The 21794-nt window shown below is 42.5% G+C and overlaps 1 protein-coding gene across 1 annotated transcript in view; it reads left to right on the top strand.

The window, feature by feature from the left end:
• Positions 1-21328, top strand: part of FBXW4 (F-box and WD repeat domain containing 4) — a 75768-nt gene extending 54440 nt beyond the window's left edge. The window contains exons 6-9 of the mRNA XM_033149845.1: positions 587-652; positions 19160-19300; positions 19463-19604; positions 20571-21328. Of these exons, the coding sequence (XP_033005736.1) occupies positions 587-652; positions 19160-19300; positions 19463-19604; positions 20571-20687 (466 nt within the window). The 3' untranslated portion in view covers positions 20688-21328. The remainder of the gene's footprint in view (positions 1-586; positions 653-19159; positions 19301-19462; positions 19605-20570) is intronic.
• The last annotated feature ends 466 nt before the right edge of the window (positions 21329-21794 follow it).

Genomic DNA, 21794 nt, shown 5'->3' with positions numbered 1-21794 from the left:
AGGCAGCAAAAAGGACAGGAGGAACCAAGTGACTGAGAGCAACTCTCTGGGAGTCCACATGTTTGTGCAGTCTTGCAAAGCAAAGGTTTGGCTTAGCACGTCATGTGAGCCAGTTCATTATGTGTGTAGGTGTAGGATGGTTAGTCTTGAAATAGATTTTGCAGAAAAATGCTCCCCCCCTCCTTCATTTAAAGAAAATGACTTAGGGAGCTGGGAATCATCTGTTTATGCTGGCATTGTCATGATGGTAGGCATTTAGTTTTTCTGGTTATATTACTATCTTGAGACTATAAACTTGAATAATGTTTAGTGTTGCACTAGAGCTCGTGTTAAAAGAACACTTTTCCATATTTCCTAGTCCAATGCCTTGACTTGAACCGCAGCCCCACTGCAGACTCTATTCCAGCTTGTGCACTTTGCTTTTAACTGCTGTGGTTTCAGGGCATGGAAGTTCATGCATTACATCTCTCAAATGTTTCGGCATCTGCCCTCTGTGTATTTCATCTTCTTATGGTCACACAAATATTTAGTGATGGTACAAAGAGGATGGCTAATGATGTTTTGTTTTTTCTTCCTTGATTGACAGTTCATTTGTGACTGGAACAGCTTGCTGTGGACATACCTCACCTTTGAGAATCTGGGACTTGGGGAGGTAAGACTCTCTTACAGTTGTGGCAGTGAATAGCAAAATCTGCCTGTAGGATGAATACCTGTGGAAACTTTCTAATACCTGACCATAGTTGAAAATTAATGTGTCCCAATAACACAGAAGTAGACGAGATTCTTCTTCACACATGCGCACAAATGAATATATTTCCATACTTTGTCTATGCAAATTCTTCTATTGAACAGGGTTTGTTTGTTTTTTAAAGTAATTTGAGCTTGTTTCCAAATTTTGATTCTCATCTGTCTTCTAGCGACTTATGCCCATTTCTTTTTGTGTTTTATTGACAAGGTAGCCTTGCCTTTTTCTTCTTGCTAGAGATTAGATTATCTGTTCCTGGATTCATTTTTTAAATTGGTAATCATTTAGCCTTTGAAACCAGTGAGAATTCCAGAACTCCACCACTCATTTACAGCAATAAAATTCAAACGTAATATAAGGCCAAGGCAAATAAAAGAGGATTTCATCTGGCACTGAAAACAAATATAGCACTAGAATAGATGAAAGCCACAAGTGAAAAGGCCCTATCTCTGGTTAGCAGCATCTTACTTATTTCAGGTGGGAGAATGTGAATCAGGGCCTCAGAGACTAATGTTTATGTCCAGGGATGTCCAGATAGATGCCCTGGTCTCAAGCCAGTTAGGTTAAAACCAGCACTTCAAATTGTGTTTGGAAAAGGACTGGTAGACTATGCTATTTTATGCTCTTGCTAATTATGCTCTTTGAAGCATGCATTTTATATCTGACTTCCTTTAGTAATATTTTCTTTTGAAATGTTTAAGATTTTGTTGTTGTTAGCTTTGCTGCATGGAATGTGCATTCTGTAATTCAACCCCCTTCATAATGTTTTATTTTGAAATCTTTAAGATAATATTTTAGTTTCCTGTTAACTATGTTGCTTTGGACTTTCTTCCATAATGTTTTATTCTGGATTATTTTATTTGATGTTTTAATGTAGGTTGTAAAAGGCTTTGACATTTTTTAAATTTAAAATATAAAGCAGTATATAAATGAAATGAATAATAATAATAATAATAATAATAATAATAATAATAATAATAGACGGCACAGCTCTTTAAAAACTGACATGGTATGTTCTGTATATTGGGCTCCAGTTAATACAAGTATAGCTGTATTTTGAACTAACTGTGTAGCTTCTGAGCAGAACTCACTGGTATCCCCATGTATTGGCATCCTCACTGCTATAGTCTAAACACCGTTCTTCATTTATAAGGTTGTTCCCCTTCAGAAGGACTACTTTCACATTGATTAAAAACCTTCCACATTCAGGACACAATTGATAAGGTACAGAGTACAGAATGTATTTAATAGTTAGTGTTAGATAGACCTGGGAGGATATGGCGCAAATGTTTACTCAGTCCTGAAAACTCACTCACTCTATAAGTTTGAACAAAATAAAAAAATAAAAAAAATCCTTCCAGTAGCGCCTTAGAGACCAACTAAGTAGTTGGTCTCTAAGGTGCTACTGGAAGGAATAATTTTTAATTTTTATTTTGTTTTGACTGGCAGACCAACACAGCTACCTCCCTGTAACTGGATCTTTAAGTTTGGGCATGGTGTTGTCCCTTTGCCTCATTTCACCATCTGTAAAATTGTGCCCTGCCTGGCTAGATTTAACCCGTTTTGCAATTCTTCCAGTCTGCCAGAGCAGTGCTCATAATAAGATTTGTTGTTACGTTGTGCAATAAAACGGCAATGTGGTTTGCTGATTAACAGTCTCTGTGCTTGGTGAATTACGTGTAATGTGGTTCCTGTGTTGAAACAAAATAAAAAAATTCCTTCCAGTAGCACCTTAGAGACCAACTAAGTTTGTTATTGGTATGAGCTTTTGTGTGCATGCACACTTTTTTAGACTACAGGAAGAATGAGAGCTGCTTTGGCTTTTCCTGTCCCCATCCTCCTTGCCCATGAACTTCTCCTGGCTTACCTCAAATGGAAGCAGCACCAAGGAGCAAGTGAGGAGTGGCTGTGTCACCTTTTCTGCCTTTCCCAAGGAAGCCTCTAGAGATAATAAAGCTATGTAGAAAATAGGATTAAGGTAATGAACAGGCAGGATGGAGTTTGATCTTTCAATAAGGCAAAAGCCTGACTGACAGGCAGAGCTAAAGCCTGGAACCATCCAACCAATGGGAAGCTACCTACAGTGGCTGCTGAGTGTCACGGATTCCTCCCTTTTCACTTGTTTTTAGTGGAATGCACTGTGCCACTGCGCTGCCCATCTCAGGCCTCACATGGAGGGAGGAGCAAAAGTCTACACAATTTGGGTCTCTCACATATACAGGTTAATTGGAGGTCTGTAGTTGGTGGGGCAACTTCTCACGAGAAGTGGTAGTTGGTGAAATTTGGGCAATCATGGAGGAGACCAGCATTGTTTCTCCCTACTGGTATTTTAATTTTTGTTTTGTTACTGCATTGCTTTTTCCAGCCAAGGGTTATTTTTTGTGAGTTTGTGTTCTCTTCTGAACCCACCAATGTAGCTAGCCCTCACACTGTCCAAAGGAGGCACTGCTGAATACCTGAAAGTCCATAAATACTTCTGTTACTTACTTCAGGGGTGTCCAAACCTTTTTCAAAGAGGGCCAGATTTGATGAAGTGAACATGCGGCCAACCAAAATTGTCGAGCTTTTTTTACCCCAGGAAATAAACTGCCACAGTGGGCTGGATTAGGCCCCCGAAGCGGACTTTGGACATGCCTGGCTTACTTGCTTACACTCTAGAATGCTACATGTACTGTAGTAAGAGAAGAATTGATAGATTCCCCCTCTCAACTCATTTTGTATAGCTTAAGTGTTTGAATATTTTCTTTATTATTTATAGCCCTCCTGCTTCTGGGTCATTTGCCACCTCAATACTGGACCTCCCTTTCTCCCTCCCTTCCTCCCTCCCTCCCTTCTTTCCTTCCTTCCTCTCCAAACAGCCTTGTGCTTCTTCACAATTTTAATGTTTCAAGTGTCACATTTTCTCTTTCCTTCCTCTGCTGCTCCTATCAATATTCTGTAACCTTCTTGCCCATTCAGTTGTACATCTCTTTGTCACATACCTCTCCCTATATCTTTTCCCCACTCTTGCTGACAAGCCCCTTGTACCTCCTTTTTCTGCTTTGGCAGTTCTAGGTAGATAAACATAAGTCTGTGCAGTAGCAGATTGTGTGACCTGTTCTGTTTAGTATTCAATTCTCTCTCCTTTGCCCCCACGGGGCCACAGGACACTGTTGGATTGCTGATCATTGTGATCCAGCTTCAGAGCTTTACTAAAGATCCCAGAACTGAGACCAAGGAAGCAGGCACATTCCAAGCTGACCCCTATCTTTTTTTTCTTTTTCTTTTGGTCTCACCACCTTATTCTCTCTTTCCCCTCTAATGTTGGCTTGACTGTGGCCAAATGGATTCTGCTACCTTAGCAATTGTTTCTTTCTAAAGCCCTTTTGCTGCTCATCTTTTAGCTGAACTATGGTGGTCCATTTGGGTGTTGTTTTCCCAGAAAGATGTTTGGGTGCCTCTCTTTCTGATGCATTGGTTCAAGAAGTTGGAACATGCCACAGAAATACACCAATGGTGTGGTTTCTGTTTGTGACTTTACTTGGTTGGTGATGGGATGACCTTTGCTTTTTTTCCTGACCCTGTGTTTCTAACACTTTGGATGTGTGAAAAGCTATGCTATGCTGCTTGGACACCAAACATAGCACAGAATCTTAGTGGAGCTTGGAGGGCTCCCACCCTCAGGGGGATAGGAAACAGATGCTGCTTCTGAATGTTTCTGTTTACCCATGCAGCTCCACCACTTTTGGGACTATGTTGCAGTGGTAGTACGCTGAACTATGTGTTCAGATCCATATTTCTGCCCCCACCTCAGCCACTGACATCTGTGTAAGATGCTTGCCATTGTCACTTGTTCTGGGTCCACTTTCTCTTATCTGCTCTATAGAAAAGCAAACTAGGGATATTTCCCAGAAAAAAAATCTGGGTGATATGCTTAGAAAGCTGTTTGTGTATTTACATAAGCACGGTCTAGGTAAAATCAGCAGCTTGCTATAAATACTCAGTATTGCAACAGAACTGTTCTAAACTTTTGCATTGTGGCCACTGGTGGAGGAAGAGGAGTGCAGGAGGAGCGCACCGCCCCCGGCAGCACGATCCTGGTGGGCTGCCATCATGACTGCCCCCCTGCCTGCACTGGGCACCATGCCTCTGCAGGCAGCGTGCCCCCGCCCCCAGGATGCGCGTCACGCCCCTGCGGGCAGCCCGCCCCCCCCGGGACATGCGCCACCCCCATCCCCACCTGCTCTCCCCCCCCCCCGGTGCCGGAGCATGAAGCTCCAGCCCTGATTGTACTATAAAAGTCCTGGTTACTGTCCCCGAGGAGGGAAATACGTGTCAGGTACACAAAATGCATTCTGGAGGAAAGTAAATAAAGAAGATTAGTATTTTTCAAAAGATGTGGCTCAAAGAGAGGCCTGCATGATGATTGGTGGCCAATAGGGAACTGGGAAACAAAGCTTGCATGTGCTTTAAAACTGTTGGACAAACTTTGGGTACTTTCTCCTTCTAGTATTATTTAAAACAGTAAATAACACTTTAGATGCTATTCACAGTTGGTTCCTGAATCCCGCTTGTCACTGGATATAACAATGCACACAAATAATAATAATAATAATAATAATATTTATTATTTGTACCCCGCCCATCTGGCTGGATTTCAACAAACAATAATCTGACAAAGTCATGAATGGCAGTATTGATGATGATGCATCCTCTGCAACATGTCTTGAAGCAGAAGGTGGAGGTGAAAAGAAGGGTATGGATAATGAGTGTGTGAACATGTGTGCATATGCATGTGCATACACGCATACACCTACTTTTCTTCTTCGAGTGAATAACTGAACTGGCTACTGTTGAGTCCTGGGCTGGATAGACCATTCACCTGATCCAATGAGACTTTTCTTGTGCTCTAACGTGCACCTTGATCCCACAGCTCTGCAGAGACCCTGTGAACATTGGTCATAATTAGCTGTACTATTTCCAATCATTCTTCCCTTTTCTAAATAATCTTTTTCTTAAAAGTACTTGTGACAGCTTTTTTTTGTTAAAGGAACCCTCTAATTTTTCCTCTTCAGTTCTCGATCTTTTTAACTCTTTGAAATTGGCTTCATGCCATCTCTGACACCAAACTGACACCTTTGCCTTTCCCCACTTCTTATCCCTTTATAGCAACAGATGTTGAAATTTTGTATCCCTTTTATCTGCCCCTCTTTAACCTCTTCCTGTAATTAGGTTCCCCTTGTTAGCAGTACAAAGTGGGTTGGTCCGCTACCTAGCCTGCCTTTTGAGCTATTGTGTCTGAGCACATGTGGTTTTGGGTTATTTGGAAAAGTCCCTTCCCCCTTAGGTAATAGCGGTGGGCGGATGGACAAAGATTGTGGCTTTCTTCTTCTTCTTCTTCATTTATCTTTGCCAAGAAGAAGAAAGGGAGGAGGGGTAGGGAGCACATGTGAAGCGAAAGCCACAGACCTTCACTTCTCATCCAGTTGGGTTTTCTGTTCCTTTCCTCACTGGTGCCTTTTTTTTCCTTACCCCTTCAAGTGCTTAGGTAGGGCCCTTTTGATGTCCTTTTGGGTACAGTTTAAAAGTGTGTGTGAGAGAAAGAGTGATCAATGTTTGTTGTTTCTTTCCCCACTTCTTCTCGTCAGTAAAATAATATACATAGCATTTCATTAAATTCCAGAGATGCTTAACATAATGAATATACTTCACAACTCTGCTGTAAATTACATTGTTTCAACAATTCTCCACTGTACTTCCAGTCTCCTTCATTCTAGATTAATTGGATTAATTTGATTAACATTCACAATAATACCTACCTGCTTCATTCATAATAGGGATTTTAAAATAAGTGACTTGAGATTTCAAATGCTAGTCAAAGATATTAAAGTGAAAGAGGAGAGGCCTGTGTAAATGCCATGCTAAGCATCACACATTCTGACATGTGCAAATTTGTTGGATTGGTGCTGTTCAGTTTATATTTCACCTAATACTGTATACAAATTAATTGCACATTACACTTATTCCAGTGAAAGATGAATAAACTCAATTTCATGACAAAGTTATCCTGTTTCCTGCCCCTTTTGACCCATTACATTTGTTTGTTTAATCGCATATACCTGTAAGCTATATCCTTCATTCTTATTTTCCAGGCTTCTGTTGAAGGGAGTGTGTATCTGGCTTTTTCTTACATTTGTTCACCCATAACATTGACTTTTCAAACTTTGTGTAGTCTTTTAGGGATCTTTGTTGCACCAACAAATGGTTTAGTATCTGCCTCACTTGAAGATTCTGGAGGAAATGTATCTGCGCTTGACCTATATTCTGTTTAATTTGATAGTATGATTTAATTAGTATGCCTTCTTTCAATATTTTCTGAGCAAAATCACTCCAAACTGATCCTAAAGCTACATATTATTCAAATATCTTTGTTTAAGAAACCTTCCTGGTGAGATTTAGAGTGGCTTTTCATATTTGAATTCAAGCTTATTCAGCTTTTTATTTGCAACTACCATAGAAACATGGTCTGTAATCAAAATGGAAAGCATAATTTGTATTGCTTTCCTTTCATTTAAATCCAGTAAATATATCTGCAAAGAGTGCATTCTAAGATTAATTTCTCTTTCGGGGCTTGAATAGGATCCTGCAAAAGTTTAAGGCCAGTTCTTATACAACACATTGCATCCATAAAATGAAGACCTTTTCCACAATTTTGTTGAGCAGGGATGGAAAACATAAGACCCTCCTGACGTTGTTGGATTCCAAATGCCATCAGCATTGGTCAGTATGGTCAGTAGTTTAGGGGTGATGAAAGCTGTAGTACAACAATATCTGGATAGTCCCATGTTTCCCATTCCTGCTCTTGAGTCAGAACATACAAAGTTACCTGTAGTTGTTCAGTGAGATCAATATATATTCATGCTGATATGGAATGGCAAGGATGTAGAGGAGATTAGCCTGCCTGTGATTCCCTAATTAAGATAAATCACAGAGACCTTTATTAAAGAATATTGGGAATACTCCTGGACCTACCACTGCTTCTTGAGAAACAGGTTGGAGGTGTTGCCGGGAGGGTCTCCTACGATATTCTGGTCATATGGAAGTTTTCCCTCCTCGCTCTTATAGAAATGTCAGACTTTGCTTTGCTGATCCATGCCACTGTAGTTTCCAAGCTTGATAGCTGTAGTGCAGTTTACATGGAGCTTCCTTTGTAGATGACATAGCTTCCCTGCCTAGTGACATCAGGCAGGCACCTTATCAGTGCCTGCGAAAAATATTTCTTTTCAGGCAAGCCTATCCAAACATGTGGAATGCTGACATGTGTTTATTCTGGCTTTGAGCTTATACTTTATTATTTTTAAAAATAATGTTTCAAATAGCAGCTTTTAACTCATTTTACTGATAATTTTGTTTGTTTTATTCTTCTTGTAAACTGCTTTAAGTTTTTCTTACAATCAAGTGGTATATAAAACTTGTGAAATATAACCAAATAAATAAGCTTCAACTAGTCAGAGCAGGCCTTTTATAGTGACTGCTCCAAAACTATGGAACCTTCTCCCAGAAGATGTGGGGAAAGCTGCCTTCTTTCTGTCTCTTCAAAAGGGGTGTAAGAAATACACTTTTTTTCAAAGCTTTGGACTGGCATATTTTCTGTTGTTTCCAATATTAAAGTTCCTGGCCAAAGAATCTTGATCAGAATTTAGATGTTCACTTTTGGAAGCACAGTCTCTTTCAGAGATCACAATTTTAAAATAAGCCTTTTTGTCTCTGTGCAGACATGTAACCAGAATGCACATTCATCCTCTGAAGCTTAATATATTTTACTGTTAAGAGGGACAGCATATGGGTTTATCTGATTGATATCCAAGTCAAGAGGAGTTGAACAAGTAAGACTTTTCTCCAGGTATATCTCGAGGGGCTCGTCTGACCTCAGTGTTGGGTACACTTTGTAAAGGTTAAAACACTTTGTAGAGCTTTAGTGTCTGTGTTTTGTATTTTAGGGGGGGGGGGATTGTGTAAATACACCTTATGGATAGAGTCAAACTCTAATAATTTGAAATAAATAAAAAATTTAAAAAATTGTCCAGTAGCACCTTAGAGACCAGCTAAGTTTGTTCTGGGTACAGTGGTAACTCTGGTTAAGTACTTAATTCGTTCCGGAGGTCCGTTCTTAACCTGAAACCGTTCTTAACCTGAAACTGTTCTTAACCTGAAGCACCACTTTAGCTAATGGGACCTCCCACTGCCGCTGTACTGCCAGAGCACGATTTCTGAAGCAAAGTTCTTAACCTGAAGCGTTATTTCTGGGTTAGCGGAGTCTGTAACCTGAAGCGTATGTAACCTGAAGTGTATGTAACCCGAGGTACCACTGTATAAGCTTTTGTGTGCATGCACACGATAGCTTATACCCAGAACAAACTTAGTTGGTCTCTAAGGTGCTACTGGATAATTTTTTTAAAAAAAATTTATTTATTTCAACTGCATCAGACCAACACGGCTACCTAACTGAATCTAATAATTTGGTTACTGAAAGCCCTACTCAGAACCTCATTTGCTGGGACTTTACCAGAGGTTTTATCCAAATTGAAAATCTTGGTCAAAGTTTTTACCTTATAACTCTCACAGTGTCTTGCCTTTGAAGGTGACCCGGAAACTGCAATTAATCCAGAATGCGGCAGCTAGACTGGTGACTGGGAGGGGCCGCCGGGACCACATAACACCGGTCCTGAGAGATCTACATTGGCTCCCAGTACGTTTCCGAGCACAATTCAAAGTGTTGGTGCTGACCTTTAAAGCCCTAAACGGCCTCGGTCCTGTATACCTGAAGGAGCGTCTCCAGCCCCATCATTCAGCCCGGACACTGAGATCCAGCGCCGAGGGCCTTCTGTCGGTTCCCTCACTGCGAGAAGCAAAACTACAGGGAACCAGGCAGAGGGCCTTCTTGGTAGTGGCGCCCGCCCTGTGGAACGCCCTCCCATCAGAAGTCAAGGGAATAAACAACTACCTGACATTCAGAAAATTCCTGAAGGCAGCCCTGTTTAGGGAAGTTTTTAAACTGTGATATTTTAAATGTATTTTAATGTTTGGTGGAAGCCGCCCAGAGTGACTGGGGAGACCCAGCCAGATGGGCAGGGTACAAATAAATTATTATTATTATTATTATTATTATTATTATTATTATTATTATTAGTGTAAGTTATATCTCAGTCCCAACCACCTTTATTTAGAAGTAACTTGGATGGATTTTCTGTGAAGCTTATTTAAAAGTCAATGTGTATAGGACCATGGTTACAAGGAGTTCTAGGTAGACTTAAACTTTCTTAGCTCTCTTTTGCCACATTGGAAGTTCTTATACAGTTAAAGCAACAGCATCTACCCTTCAATCTACACTACCTTGGACTCCTGACTTCTGTTCTGACCCTTCATGTGCTCAAACAGCATCTTGCAATAGCTGTAACAAAATCCTCCAGAAGATTTCTGTCTCTGATCATTTTCATGCTTATGAGTCATAAGACAATCTTTATTTTCCTCTAGGTGGCAAGAGAATCAACAGAAGCTATAAGAAATAAGAGCACCTACATGTGGGATGGACACACACACAGAGCACTCCCCCCCCCCCCAACCCTTTGGGCTGGCTCATTTAAACAGATGGCTTTGTTTTGATTTGGAATCTCCATTTTTCTTTTTCTTTTTTCTTTTTTTGTGTCTGACTGCCGAAGGAGACCTCCAAAGTGCTGTCTGTTCAAAAAGAAGCTATACAGTGGCTTATTCCCACACAACTCCCCGCCGGTTTTCCTTACTTGCCCCCCCCCCCCAATTTGAGCGAATTCCCCCCATCTTTGAGACATTCTTCGCATTCTTTGCAGAGAAAAGGGGTTAAACGTCTGAATTTGGGGGTCACCATGTTATACAAATTGCAATCTAATCGTTTTTACAAGAACACACGTGTGCTTAGAAAAAGAACCCCGAACAAGAAAGACAAGGAGACAGACAGCTTGCTTTGTCCTTTCTCCCCTGAATGTTTCTTGCCATTGTCATATTGCCGTGTCTCTCTCCCTTCTTTGCCTCTGGGAGGGAGAGAGTTGGTTTGATAGTTAAATTGGCCCGTAAAGCAGAAGGGCTTGGTGCCATTTCTGTTTGTTTTCCCAAATAAAAGCCCCAGAGGGGTCTCTTTTGCACCGTTGTGGCTTTATTTGAGAAAACTGGCTTTTTCCCATAGCTAGCATGTCAGTTTATCCTCTGAACTTAACCTTACGACAACCCGGACAACAAAAAAACTTCCAGGGTCTCAGAGCCAGGAAAGGTAAAGAAATTGTATCTCTTTATTGGAACCTTTAAAGTGTGTGTGGGCTAATTCAGAGTCACCAGAAGAAAGGAGGGCAAAGCTTTTTTCCCAGTCTCGCTACCACCGCTATCATTGCCACCCCAGCTGAAGCGAAAGGCATGCATGCCTCCAGCTGGCACAGGGAGCATTATAAGCAATGTGCTGTCCAGCATTAACTTTTTAAAAAGAAGCCTGTTATGGCTACACCTCCAAGTGCTTTTCACTCTGGTTCATTTGTAAATGGTCCAGGAACACTTGTTGATTCTTTATTAATAAACATTTAGCTGTGAGTTCATAAAAGCAGTAGACCACCTCCTGATTCTTCTATGCTTCTCACCATGTATGCTTTCCGTCCCTATTTTATTAGCAAATCATAGGCATAAACAACAGTGTGACTTTAAAAAAACAAATTGGAATGTATCAAAATGGAGAAATAAGGCTGGGGGTGTGTGCGGTGGCAGGAATAAGCGTTGGTGTAGTTTTCTATGACTCACAGGTTTTTGTTAGTATCTTGAGAATCCTAGCTTCATTTTAATTAATAATTTTGGACAACACCATCTTGGAATTACCTTTGCGAATTCAGTTCTGGTTAAAATTAAGCACCAAGTGATTTCTTAGTGGTACCACAATTCTATATTGGAAAAGTCCAGGTCCTGAATTTTGTTGGCAGGCTGTTTGCAGTTTATTGAAACAAAGTATTTGGCTGTGGAGACCCAAACCCAAACATCTGCGAACGTAACTGCGCATGAAATTTTTCATCAAATTTTGGCAACGTAGTTAAGCCTGCCTTGGGCATGTTTTTTTCTACCAATGTAGATGATCACGCATGAATGATATACCGGGTTAAGATCATGCACACATTTGCTTTAATAGGTGGGGAGCCCCTAGCCTGTAAGCCTTATTAGGCCTGCCAGGCCTCTGAATTTGGCCTGTGAGGCCATTTTGGACAAATCATGCCCACTTGTTAGTCACCTGAAGTCATATGACATCAGGTGTGGAGATTTGTTGTCTAAGTACTCAAAGGCTGCTTGTTCCTTGATGGTAAAAGCCAGCAGCAGAGGCTTTTCTCATATCTTAGCACTGTGAGATCACAGGTGAGCGGCCTCACCTGCCTGTCAGAAATGCAAAATGACCCATGGAAAGTGTGTCAACTGTGGATCTGGGCCTCAGGCTGAAAAAGGTTCCCCAGTTTATTTTAATTCATGTGCATGCAATGAAAAAGAGGTCTGCTTGGTGATGCAGCTGTTAGACCTGAAAAGGTTAGCCACTTCTGCTTTGTCTAAACTTCTGGAAAAGAGAGATATGAATTGAATGTATTAGCATCAAAATTAGCTTCTGATACAACTAATTTGTAAAGTTAAATTCATGTCAATTCTAGTGCACTGCAGCTGTTGAAATAGGTTCTTGCCTCTGAGAATTCATTCCTAAATTTGCTGGACCTGAAAGTGCTACAATACTTCTTATGGCCTCTGTTCTCAGCCCAACTTGAATAATAGAGGACTGGGTTTGGGTAAAAAACAACAGCAACCCGGTGGAGAATTTCCAGGTCATCTGATTTTGTTCTGCCTTTTTAATCTTGGCTGTGCTGCTGATTTCCTAGTGCTAGTAGTGTGGTTAGAATACTATTTCAGGAAGGGTATTATGACAAAACAGGAGAGCTGCTGGCAAACTAAATTCTATTCCCCCTGCCAGATGACCTTGTGTATTCAGCAGTCAAACTGTTGAGCAAGCAGCCTTCACCCTAGTAAGATGATGCTTGTGCCACTTGGAAGGGGCTTGGGTAGTAGCAAGAGATACAAGAGCCTCTTGCCAACTGAAGAAGGGCATTGTTTAGAGTCGAAATGTCTCTTTGTAGTATTGCAAACAGAAAAGCTTTTCCAGGATGAGGGTACAGTGAGTTGAACGTCAAGAGTCTTGGCTTCCATATACCTAGCCAGAAGCCATTAAACCTTTCTATGATGTGTGGAGTTGAAAGGTGATCTTTATGGAAAATGGGTGGCAACAGAATGATTGAATTGCTCAAGCCAGGACAGACATTACTGCAGAAATACCCACTCACACAAATGGTTTACTACTCGAACAAGCAGTGGAATGAGTAATCCACCCACACATGTAATTATTTCTGTGGGTAAGCCAGCTACAGTGGAACATATATGGTAGTTAGGGTTTGTTCTTGGCCCAGAATACATTGACACTATGGAAGACACATAGGTAGCCTCCAAAAATAAGATTCTAAAGCTCTCTCGTCTTTTATCTGGAGGAAATGGCAAACTGCTTCTCTGTTTCATTTGCCTCCAGCTCCACAGTCTCTGGTGCAAGAATGGTCTTGCCAATCCTTATAAAAAAGAGTGAACACAATTCAACAATTATTTTGATCGCTGACTGCTTTTACAATTGTTGATTGCCCCTTTCCATTCAGATTTCATTTTGTGATGACACTGGCTGAAACTGTATTCTGAACTCCTTCTGCACTCTGGATAGAACACCTCTTGCTTTTTCTCTGCCTTGTGGCTACATTTCAATGCGTGTTTTGTTTGTTTTTTGATTGCTTTTATCTGAATCAGTTTGTGTATAGGCCTACTAAACTTTTCAGACTACTCCATGCATCTGATGAAGTCTATGAAAGGTGACGACACAATATAGTTCTTACAGGGGAGAGACTCTAGTGTTTGTTGCTTCAGAGTGATATGGGCACCCCTTTGGAAATCATTTTGTTCATAAATGAGAGGGCTCAGGGTCAAGTCTAAGCAGAAGAGGTTGAACAGTCCCCATCTGCCAGCACATTTTGATGTTATCCTTCCCCAGCCTGGAAGGTAGGTGAGGTGCTGATGGAGAAGTCGTGTCTCAGACACAAAATAGAATGAGTGGGTGAGTAAGTAAATGTAGCAGTTGTAAGTGCTACAGATCTCATGTCAGGATAAAGGGTGGAGAGCTCCTGTGGATGCATCTGCAGACTTGAGAGCTCATTTGCACTAACAGATCCTCCTTACAAATGGGAATGTAGTTTATACCACCTTTAGAAGTGCTTTCAGATTGAAATGCCTCCATATCCACCCCCGCAAAAAAGTGCCTTGCAACATTTCCTTAGCTCCCTGCAGGGCCGTCTTAGAGGGATCGGCCGCCGTGGCGCGACAATCCCTCGGCGCCCCCGGCGTGCCGCCTCTCCACCCGCCTCCCTCCCGCACTGGCCGCCCCTCGGGAGGGGGGGGTGGGCGAGCGGGGGATGAGGGGCGTGGCGCTGGAGCGGCGTGGGGCTTTGCGCGCCCTTCCAGCGCTCCAGCTGGGGCTCCGGGAGGTGAGGGCGGCTGGCTTTCAGCCCACCCACCCGCCCGTGGGGGCAGGGGCGGGTTGGGGAGGGGGGGCCCGGTATGCCAACGGGCTCGCGGGGGCGCCCCTGGGGGGCCCGGCACCCTGGCCCGGTGCGCCACCAGCCCCTATGGGTGAGACGGCCCTGGCTCCCTGGGTATCTTCTCAATGTTACAATTTCCAACAAAAAGAGCTATTGGAAGGCTCTGTTAGTATAGTACCACTTGGGGCAGCATTTTTCATAGAAACCTTGGGTTCAGCAAGCATCCCTGTGGGATTCTGCAAAATGTTACAGCCTCCCATCTTAGGCATTTTGCTTTGCCCTCTCATGCTGGCCAGACACCTGCATTCCAATAGTGGGAAGTGCCCACAAATAACACATGGTCTGAGTTTGTCTCATGGCATACTGTATATTGCAAAATTCACCAAGCTCAAGTCTTGACACTGAAAGCTTAATGAAGTCTTGGAAATACGTTTGTGAACATTCTTGTCCCATTATGTTGAATAATTTCAAGTAATGATTAGTTAGTGCAAACTTTTGCCTTTGAATTTTGTAATAGTTTAAAAATGTTATTATTTCACATTCTAGGAGGGGTGCTTGTCACACAAGTCAGGATTGGACTTCTTTTAAGCTATAGATTCTTTCTAGGGGAACTGCCTGTACGTCTCTTCCATCCAAATGAGGTGCTACTCATGCTGTATCAAGGGAGAAAAACCACAAATGCTTTCATTAGAAAGGACAGAATCTCTGTTAAATCTTCAGCATCCCATGAGAATTTCCGGAAGTTTGCTTTTTAAAAAATGTTTTTGTGAGGTGATTAGGGTGGCTTCATTTTAATGTTACACAATATTATTTTACTTTATAACCATGAATAGCTTAAGTGCCATGGTCTTGATTCCTGATAAATGTTCTCTGCCCAAGTAATCTCTAGATTTTCTAATGTGCATAGAAGCATCTCTATAGATGATGTGCTTCCAACTCTGTTCTGCTTATTGGCATTTTTCAAGAGCTTTCTTCTTCTTTTTTATAACTTGGAAGGTTTTTCACTAATATGAGTGTAGGAAAGGAAACCTTATTTGCAGTTCAGCCATGATCTAAGGAGCATTTTTCAAGCAACTCTGTCAGTCACACAACTGCAGTATAATCGCAGTCAAATGTGGTCAAATAGCTCAGTTATCAGCATGGTGCTGGTAACACCACGTTTGCAGGTTCAATCCCCATATGGGACAACTGTATATTCCTGCGTTGCAGGGGGTTGGACTAGATGGTCATCAGGGTCCCTTCCAATTCTATGCTTCTATGAAATCTACAACTTTTGGATCAGCTTGGACAGGCAAAGAACAAAAACAACCCTCAACTTGTCAGGATGTTCTTGCCCAGGAGTTAAAGGATCATCCTTTCAGGTGTTCCTCCTTTTGAGAGACAGGAAATCCCCATCATATCTTGAGGTTCTGCATTTCAAGAGCCAGGGTGAGGAATATGGCAAAGCCAGAGAAGCAAAGCCAGGTCTCTGGAGAGCTCCCAGTATGTGGTGATATAGTTGCCTCTGTATGCTTCCATATACATCTGGCCAGCATCCCTAAGTAGGGTGCCTATAGCTCCCACTAACCTCATTTTCCCCAGCTCCTCCTCTGAATTGCAAAGCGGAGCAGTTTTCTTTGTTTTTGTTTTGGCTAGGAGTCGCTCTTTCTTTAGATGATGGGTCCCCTGCCTCTTACTCCTGCCCTGATCCTGCAGACGTCTTCCCCTCCTGATCTACCTCTAGCTGTATATTGTATAGAGCAGATGGGCTACACTCCTTCCCTCCAAGGGTTAATGTTTTAAGAACTTGTCCAGCAATTCCCTGCCTTGAGAAACACAAAGTGCAATAACACAGCACCCCTGGATTCAGGTTTTGTGGGTGGGTCGGGGGGGGGGAGGGATGAGGATTAATTCCTGCACTTGATGTTAAAGCTTGCCCAAGAGGTTTGCCTTGGGGGGAGCATCGCTAGGGCCGACTGGTTGTGTTAAATGGTTGCTAAGGCCTTGGCATTACGGCCCGATGGAGTGTTCCACAGTCACGGTCACGGAGGGAATTACACAGCCACAAAGAAATTGTTATTCTCCGTAATCTGCTTTTTGGAGAGTGACTGGGGGAGATGGGCCGGCCCCAGCAGGCCGCCAGTGCTGTGATCATGGAAGCGTGTTGGCTCTGGAGAGCAGGGCAGGGCTCACCTTCTGATCTGGGGGACACCAGTGCTGCTGGTGCTAATCTGCTTTCTCAGCAATTTTGCTCCTCTGACACAACGGTGTTTACTTGTTTGAACATCTCCCGGGACTCTATTTCGCCTATTGTGTGGTCTTTATCCCCCCCACCCCCGATGGGGCTTTAGCCCAGATTACAGATGGAATTAAGGCCTCTGGCTCGGGTGCCCCAGAAAGACTGATACGGGATCAAGGAGCAGAAAGTAACAAAATAACTGGGAGGAGGGGGAGGCACTAGTTGCTTCAGGGAGTGGGGCTGCATTGTCCCACGGAGCGAGAGCCAGTGCGGCAGCCTGAAAAGCAGGCGCTTGGTGCTTTGTGACCAGTTCTGATTAGACCGTTAGGGAGGAGGAGAAGGGCTGGGAACATGTGGGTCTTTAGTGGCTGAATGGGCTTCATTGGACACTGTTGTCTGAGTGGTAGTGAGAACTGTGGCAGCCCGGCTTTCTCTTGCAAGGGAGGTGGATTAGGAGCATGTATTAATTAATCAGAGAGCCCTGTACTAGACAGACCTTGTAGCTGTAATGAAGGAACGGAACTACTCAGCTGTCTTATTCAGCCTCTTATTCCTTGCAATCCTTTTGCCTTTCGTGCCCATTTGGTCCTTAACTGTCTCCTGATAAAGTTGCATTCTCATTCCTTTAAGAAAATGCCTCCTGAATAAGGTGGGGCATTGCAGAAGCAGCTCTTCTCCTTCCAGTTTAGCCATGGGGAAGTGGCTGCAGAAAGTTCTGCAACCCAAGCCATGTCTGTGAGACTGGGTCCCCGTGAAAGCAGCCTCAGATGGTTCTTCATCTAAAGTGAGCCTGCTCAATAGACTGATTCAGATGATGGGAATGAACACAGCCTGCCTTTCAGTATTGGTTGTGTGATGTGGGGACACTTAAAAACAACAACGATATGCTCCATCCCCAGTCCTCCCCAATTTTAGCCATATCATGCTTCCTCACCCCCCCCCCCCAAGGCTGCCATGAGAGATAAGCTGACATGAAAGATAGGGGACTGCTGTATCCTGTGTAATTTGAGCACTAGAAAAAGTCTAGATAGTTCCCTTGGGCATTGTTGTCTTGCAATGCTAAGAGTTCACGACAGAGCAGGTTGAAATGCTTTCATGATAATGATGGAAGTGCAATGAATGCTGTCATCTCTAACACTAACATTACATGCAAGAGGCTGGCTGGAAGAAGGGAACCAATCTAGGTGAACTGAAAGAAAGGATTTACTGAAAACATAAAGCATATCTGGAGTACAGATGCAGTACAACCCATCTAGGTGTGAACAAAATAAAAAAGGAAATTAGTCTTGGAGAAATGGAGTTGCTTTTCAGTACTGCAGAGATGCTGCCTAAAAATGCAGTGAGACAGAAAATGTTTCCTATGAGAAGAATCCTTCCTTTGCTCATTCAGAGTTGGACAGATCAGAAACCAAGGGCAGCTTTACTCATCACATGGCAGCAAATAACGTTTTTGCCATATATGTGCAACAAAGGGAGCCAAGGCTTCCCAGCAAGTTTCAGGGTACACATGCTTCCAAACATTGGACTTTTGGGGCCATGTTCATGCTATACAATCTCAGGTATACAAGTAACCATTTTACATGAATGCTGGGGGCGGGGGGGGGGGGGAGAGTAACAGGCAAAAGCTTCCTAAACAATTGAGCTGTAGAATGCCGCTCACTGCTATGGTCCACGATCTTCATGAAAACCTGCTTTCCGTTCTGAACTCTTGCGTTTACAATTGATCAGTGATCTTCCAGCCATAATGTGGGATTGCACTGATTGAGTGTCTCCTTCCTTGCTGTGCTGGTATTTGTAGACAAGAGAGGATTGCTTAGGGCTATTAGCACAAAGACAAAATACATAGAACCCTTGGAGAAGCACAATTGTTTCCAGCACATGCTGTTTTCCACTATATCAAGTAAGTGTTCCTTCAGTCTACCAGGGAGGTCTTTTGCACAAGTCTTTGTTTGTCAAGGATAGTAGTGCTCTCAACAAAGATTTATTTTCTGACACAGTTGTACGTCTTGCTGTTCACAAAGTGGTTGCCCTCTCTTGCCAAGGAAGCACCAAATTGTTATGGCTAGATATAGAAGCAGAGTGCTAAGAAAATAATATAAGTATACCAGAGGGAGAATTATACTACAGCCAAGCACATATACCCCTTCATATTTACAGAGATCTTCTAATGACCACTAATGTGATGTCTATGGATTCCACAACTAGTATGTTATATAAATTCATCTCCATCTTTGCTAATATAAGGGCTGCTTACCAAAGCTCATTGCTTTACAGGAAAACATATTAGTTCTGCTTAGTGTGAGAGGTAGATTTGAGTAACAGCTTTTATACTTTCAAAGGGGAAATGGCTATTATTTATTTGTCCTGGTATGCAACCTCTGCTCTTTTTCTTTTTAAAAAACTGGAGACAAACTAACCTGCAATTGAATGATCTTTTAACACTTTCGTTTCATTAATCTGCCCTGACAGAAGAACTGCATCAAAACAGAAGCCTAACATACGTAATAAAAAGATGTTCAGTACCATAATCGGTTCTCTTTTCAGTGGGCAACTAGTCACCTGCCTTGGGACAGACTTCCATCGAGGAGCTGGAGTCTTGGATGTTTTCTATGAAACACCTTCCACCTTGCTGTCTTGTGGGTATGATACCTATATCCGATACTGGGATTTACGGACGAGCACAAGGTCAGTCTTGCAGCCTATTTATCAAAGCTGGTTGGAAAAACTCTGGTTGCTAATTTCCTGGGTGTCTTGCTCTGACCTTCCAGGCTATCCATAAGGACTGGTGATCCAGTATGTGGAAAAGAATGCTCTAAAGGTCTTTTGTGACTTTTTTCTCCCCAAAAGGGAATGTGTCAAGCAATGGGAAGAGCCTCATGACAGTGCCCTGTACTGCATTAGGAGCAATGGGAATCACATGATTGCAAGTGGATCTTCTTATTATGGCGTGGTCCGTCTTTGGGATAAGCGACAAACCAGGTGCTTACAGGTAAGGCATCACCATTATGTTCCCAAAAGTTGATAGAAAGGGGAACTATATCAAGTTTCCTGCACAGGGACTAAGGGTGTGGAGATGTGTGTCACTTCTTCTCATTCCTGATTGCTTTACGTAAACAGTAATAGATGGGAGTTCAAATACCTACTCAGCCATGAAGCTTAGTAACTTGTTCAGTGCTGGTTGGTTGGCATCCGTCTGTCTCGAGACACATTGGAGTATGCCTTCGGGGGTGAAGTCCAACCACTGCATTAGCAGCACCAAAGTGACCTCCCTGGGGCACAAGCCTGCTACACACTAATTTTTGGCTGGGCGACAGGAATTGTGTTTGTCACCTTGAGCTCCAGAAGGGTGGGATACAAATGTTCTTACAGGACCAAAACAAGCCTGCCAGCTGCTCCATATTGTCACAGTACTAGGACAGGGAATTGTGTTTATGACTTCATGAGACTAGGTACAGGTTTTAAATGTTGACATGCTGTTTTGTGCTGGTGTTTAGGCAGGAAACTGAACTGATTCATTTTTAATGTTTTAATAATTTTAAAGTTTTCGTTGTTTGAACTCTGTGTGAACTGCCCAGGAGACTTTGTTGATTGGGCAATCAAGAAGTGTTATAAGTAAATGAATGCAAATTAATTGGGAGAGCAAGGAATTGCCTATGGGGATCTGATACAACAGCTCTGGGCTCAGTTGAACTCCAAAGATGTCAATAGGAATATATCTGTGTAGTTGCGATTTCTCAAGCTATTGCTGCCACTTTGAGCTGGTCTTGTTCAGAAAGATGATTGGCAGTTGCCTCGCCTCACTTCTGTTATCTTCTTGCTATGATGCAGATGTAGATTTACAGGGTGCGATGGAATTTTGTGGGTGCTGAATGATTGCCATCTTATCACTGGCTCTTATTCATGAATAACAGAAATCACCTATCTAGGAGGATCTCTTTATCTTTTTTCTTTACAGAGCTTCTCCTTGTCATCACCCATCAGCAGTCCCGTGTATTGCCTGCGCTTCAGCACCACTCATCTCTACGCCACCCTGGCATCTGCTCTGTATGCCCTTGATTTTACTACCTCCTGATGGAGATTGGCTTGGACTGCAGATATAATACCCAGCTCAGGGAGCACAAAAAGGAAGTGATTACCTTGACAGAACAAGCAGCCTGAAACTCACACTAAGTGCTATGGGGGAACCCAAGGAAGGAATGTTCACCTGCCTTCTGGTTCCATTAAAGGCTAATGTCTCCTTCCCTCATTTTATTTTGCACATTTTGGGGTTTTGTGTTGCATTTTGATTTCTATGAAGACATTATTCAGCTTGGCAACTTGTGCATTCTCTTTTGCTATCAGCATAGATTCTGTTTGGGCCTCTGAATGCTGCAAACCAACCATTCTTCATGTTTTGGATTTAATTTAGGAGGATGGGACTAGCTGCTTACTTCACTGACACTCATCACTGCCACATAAATGGACATTGGGATATAAGACCAAAGCCTTAGATTACTCTGTGCAAATTGTACCAATTTTTAACTGGCTGCATACAAGGAGTGCTGCACTAGAAAAGTGCTGTCAGGTCAATGTGCTAAATAAATTTTACAATGGGAAGAAAGAATGTGAGTTCAAAACCAGTGACTGACTAATAGCTGTATAATTTGAATAGATTCCTAGGATCAAATGCAATGATTTGCTTACCTAAAAATAAAGTTATTTCTACAGCTGTAACTTTTGAAACAATGAACTACATCAGGCACATCCAACTCCCAAGAGACTGCGATCAACTCCCAGTATAAAATAACTGGCAGTGATCTACCCATTGTCATTGGAGTTGTTGAGTTTTTTGGGGGGAGGATTGATCACAGTTGTTGAGCTTTTTTGGGGGGGTTCGCAAGAGTTCTTGAGCTGTTGTTGGGAAGATTGATCAAAGTTGTTAAGCTTTTTTGGGGGAGAGGACAGAGAATTGTTGAGCTTTCTTGGAGCGGAGGGAATAAAACGATCAGGAAAAAAGTGATCATAAAAAGGTGCGTATCGCACATAGCGATACAGCTAACATTAATTTCGCTTTCCCACAACGGTCACTGCTGCTGCGACACCAACGAAGGGACCTAGTGCCAGCGGTCCATTAAGGGGACATTACTTGCCCATGATCAACCGCAATCTACCAGGATGCTTTTCTCCAAGAACTTTGTGC

Source organism: Lacerta agilis, chromosome 5 (assembly GCF_009819535.1).
Source record: "Lacerta agilis isolate rLacAgi1 chromosome 5, rLacAgi1.pri, whole genome shotgun sequence".
Lineage (NCBI taxonomy): Eukaryota > Metazoa > Chordata > Lepidosauria > Squamata > Lacertidae > Lacerta > Lacerta agilis.
The sequence above is the reverse complement of the archived record's forward strand: the minus strand, read 5'-3'. Positions and strand labels throughout refer to the sequence as shown.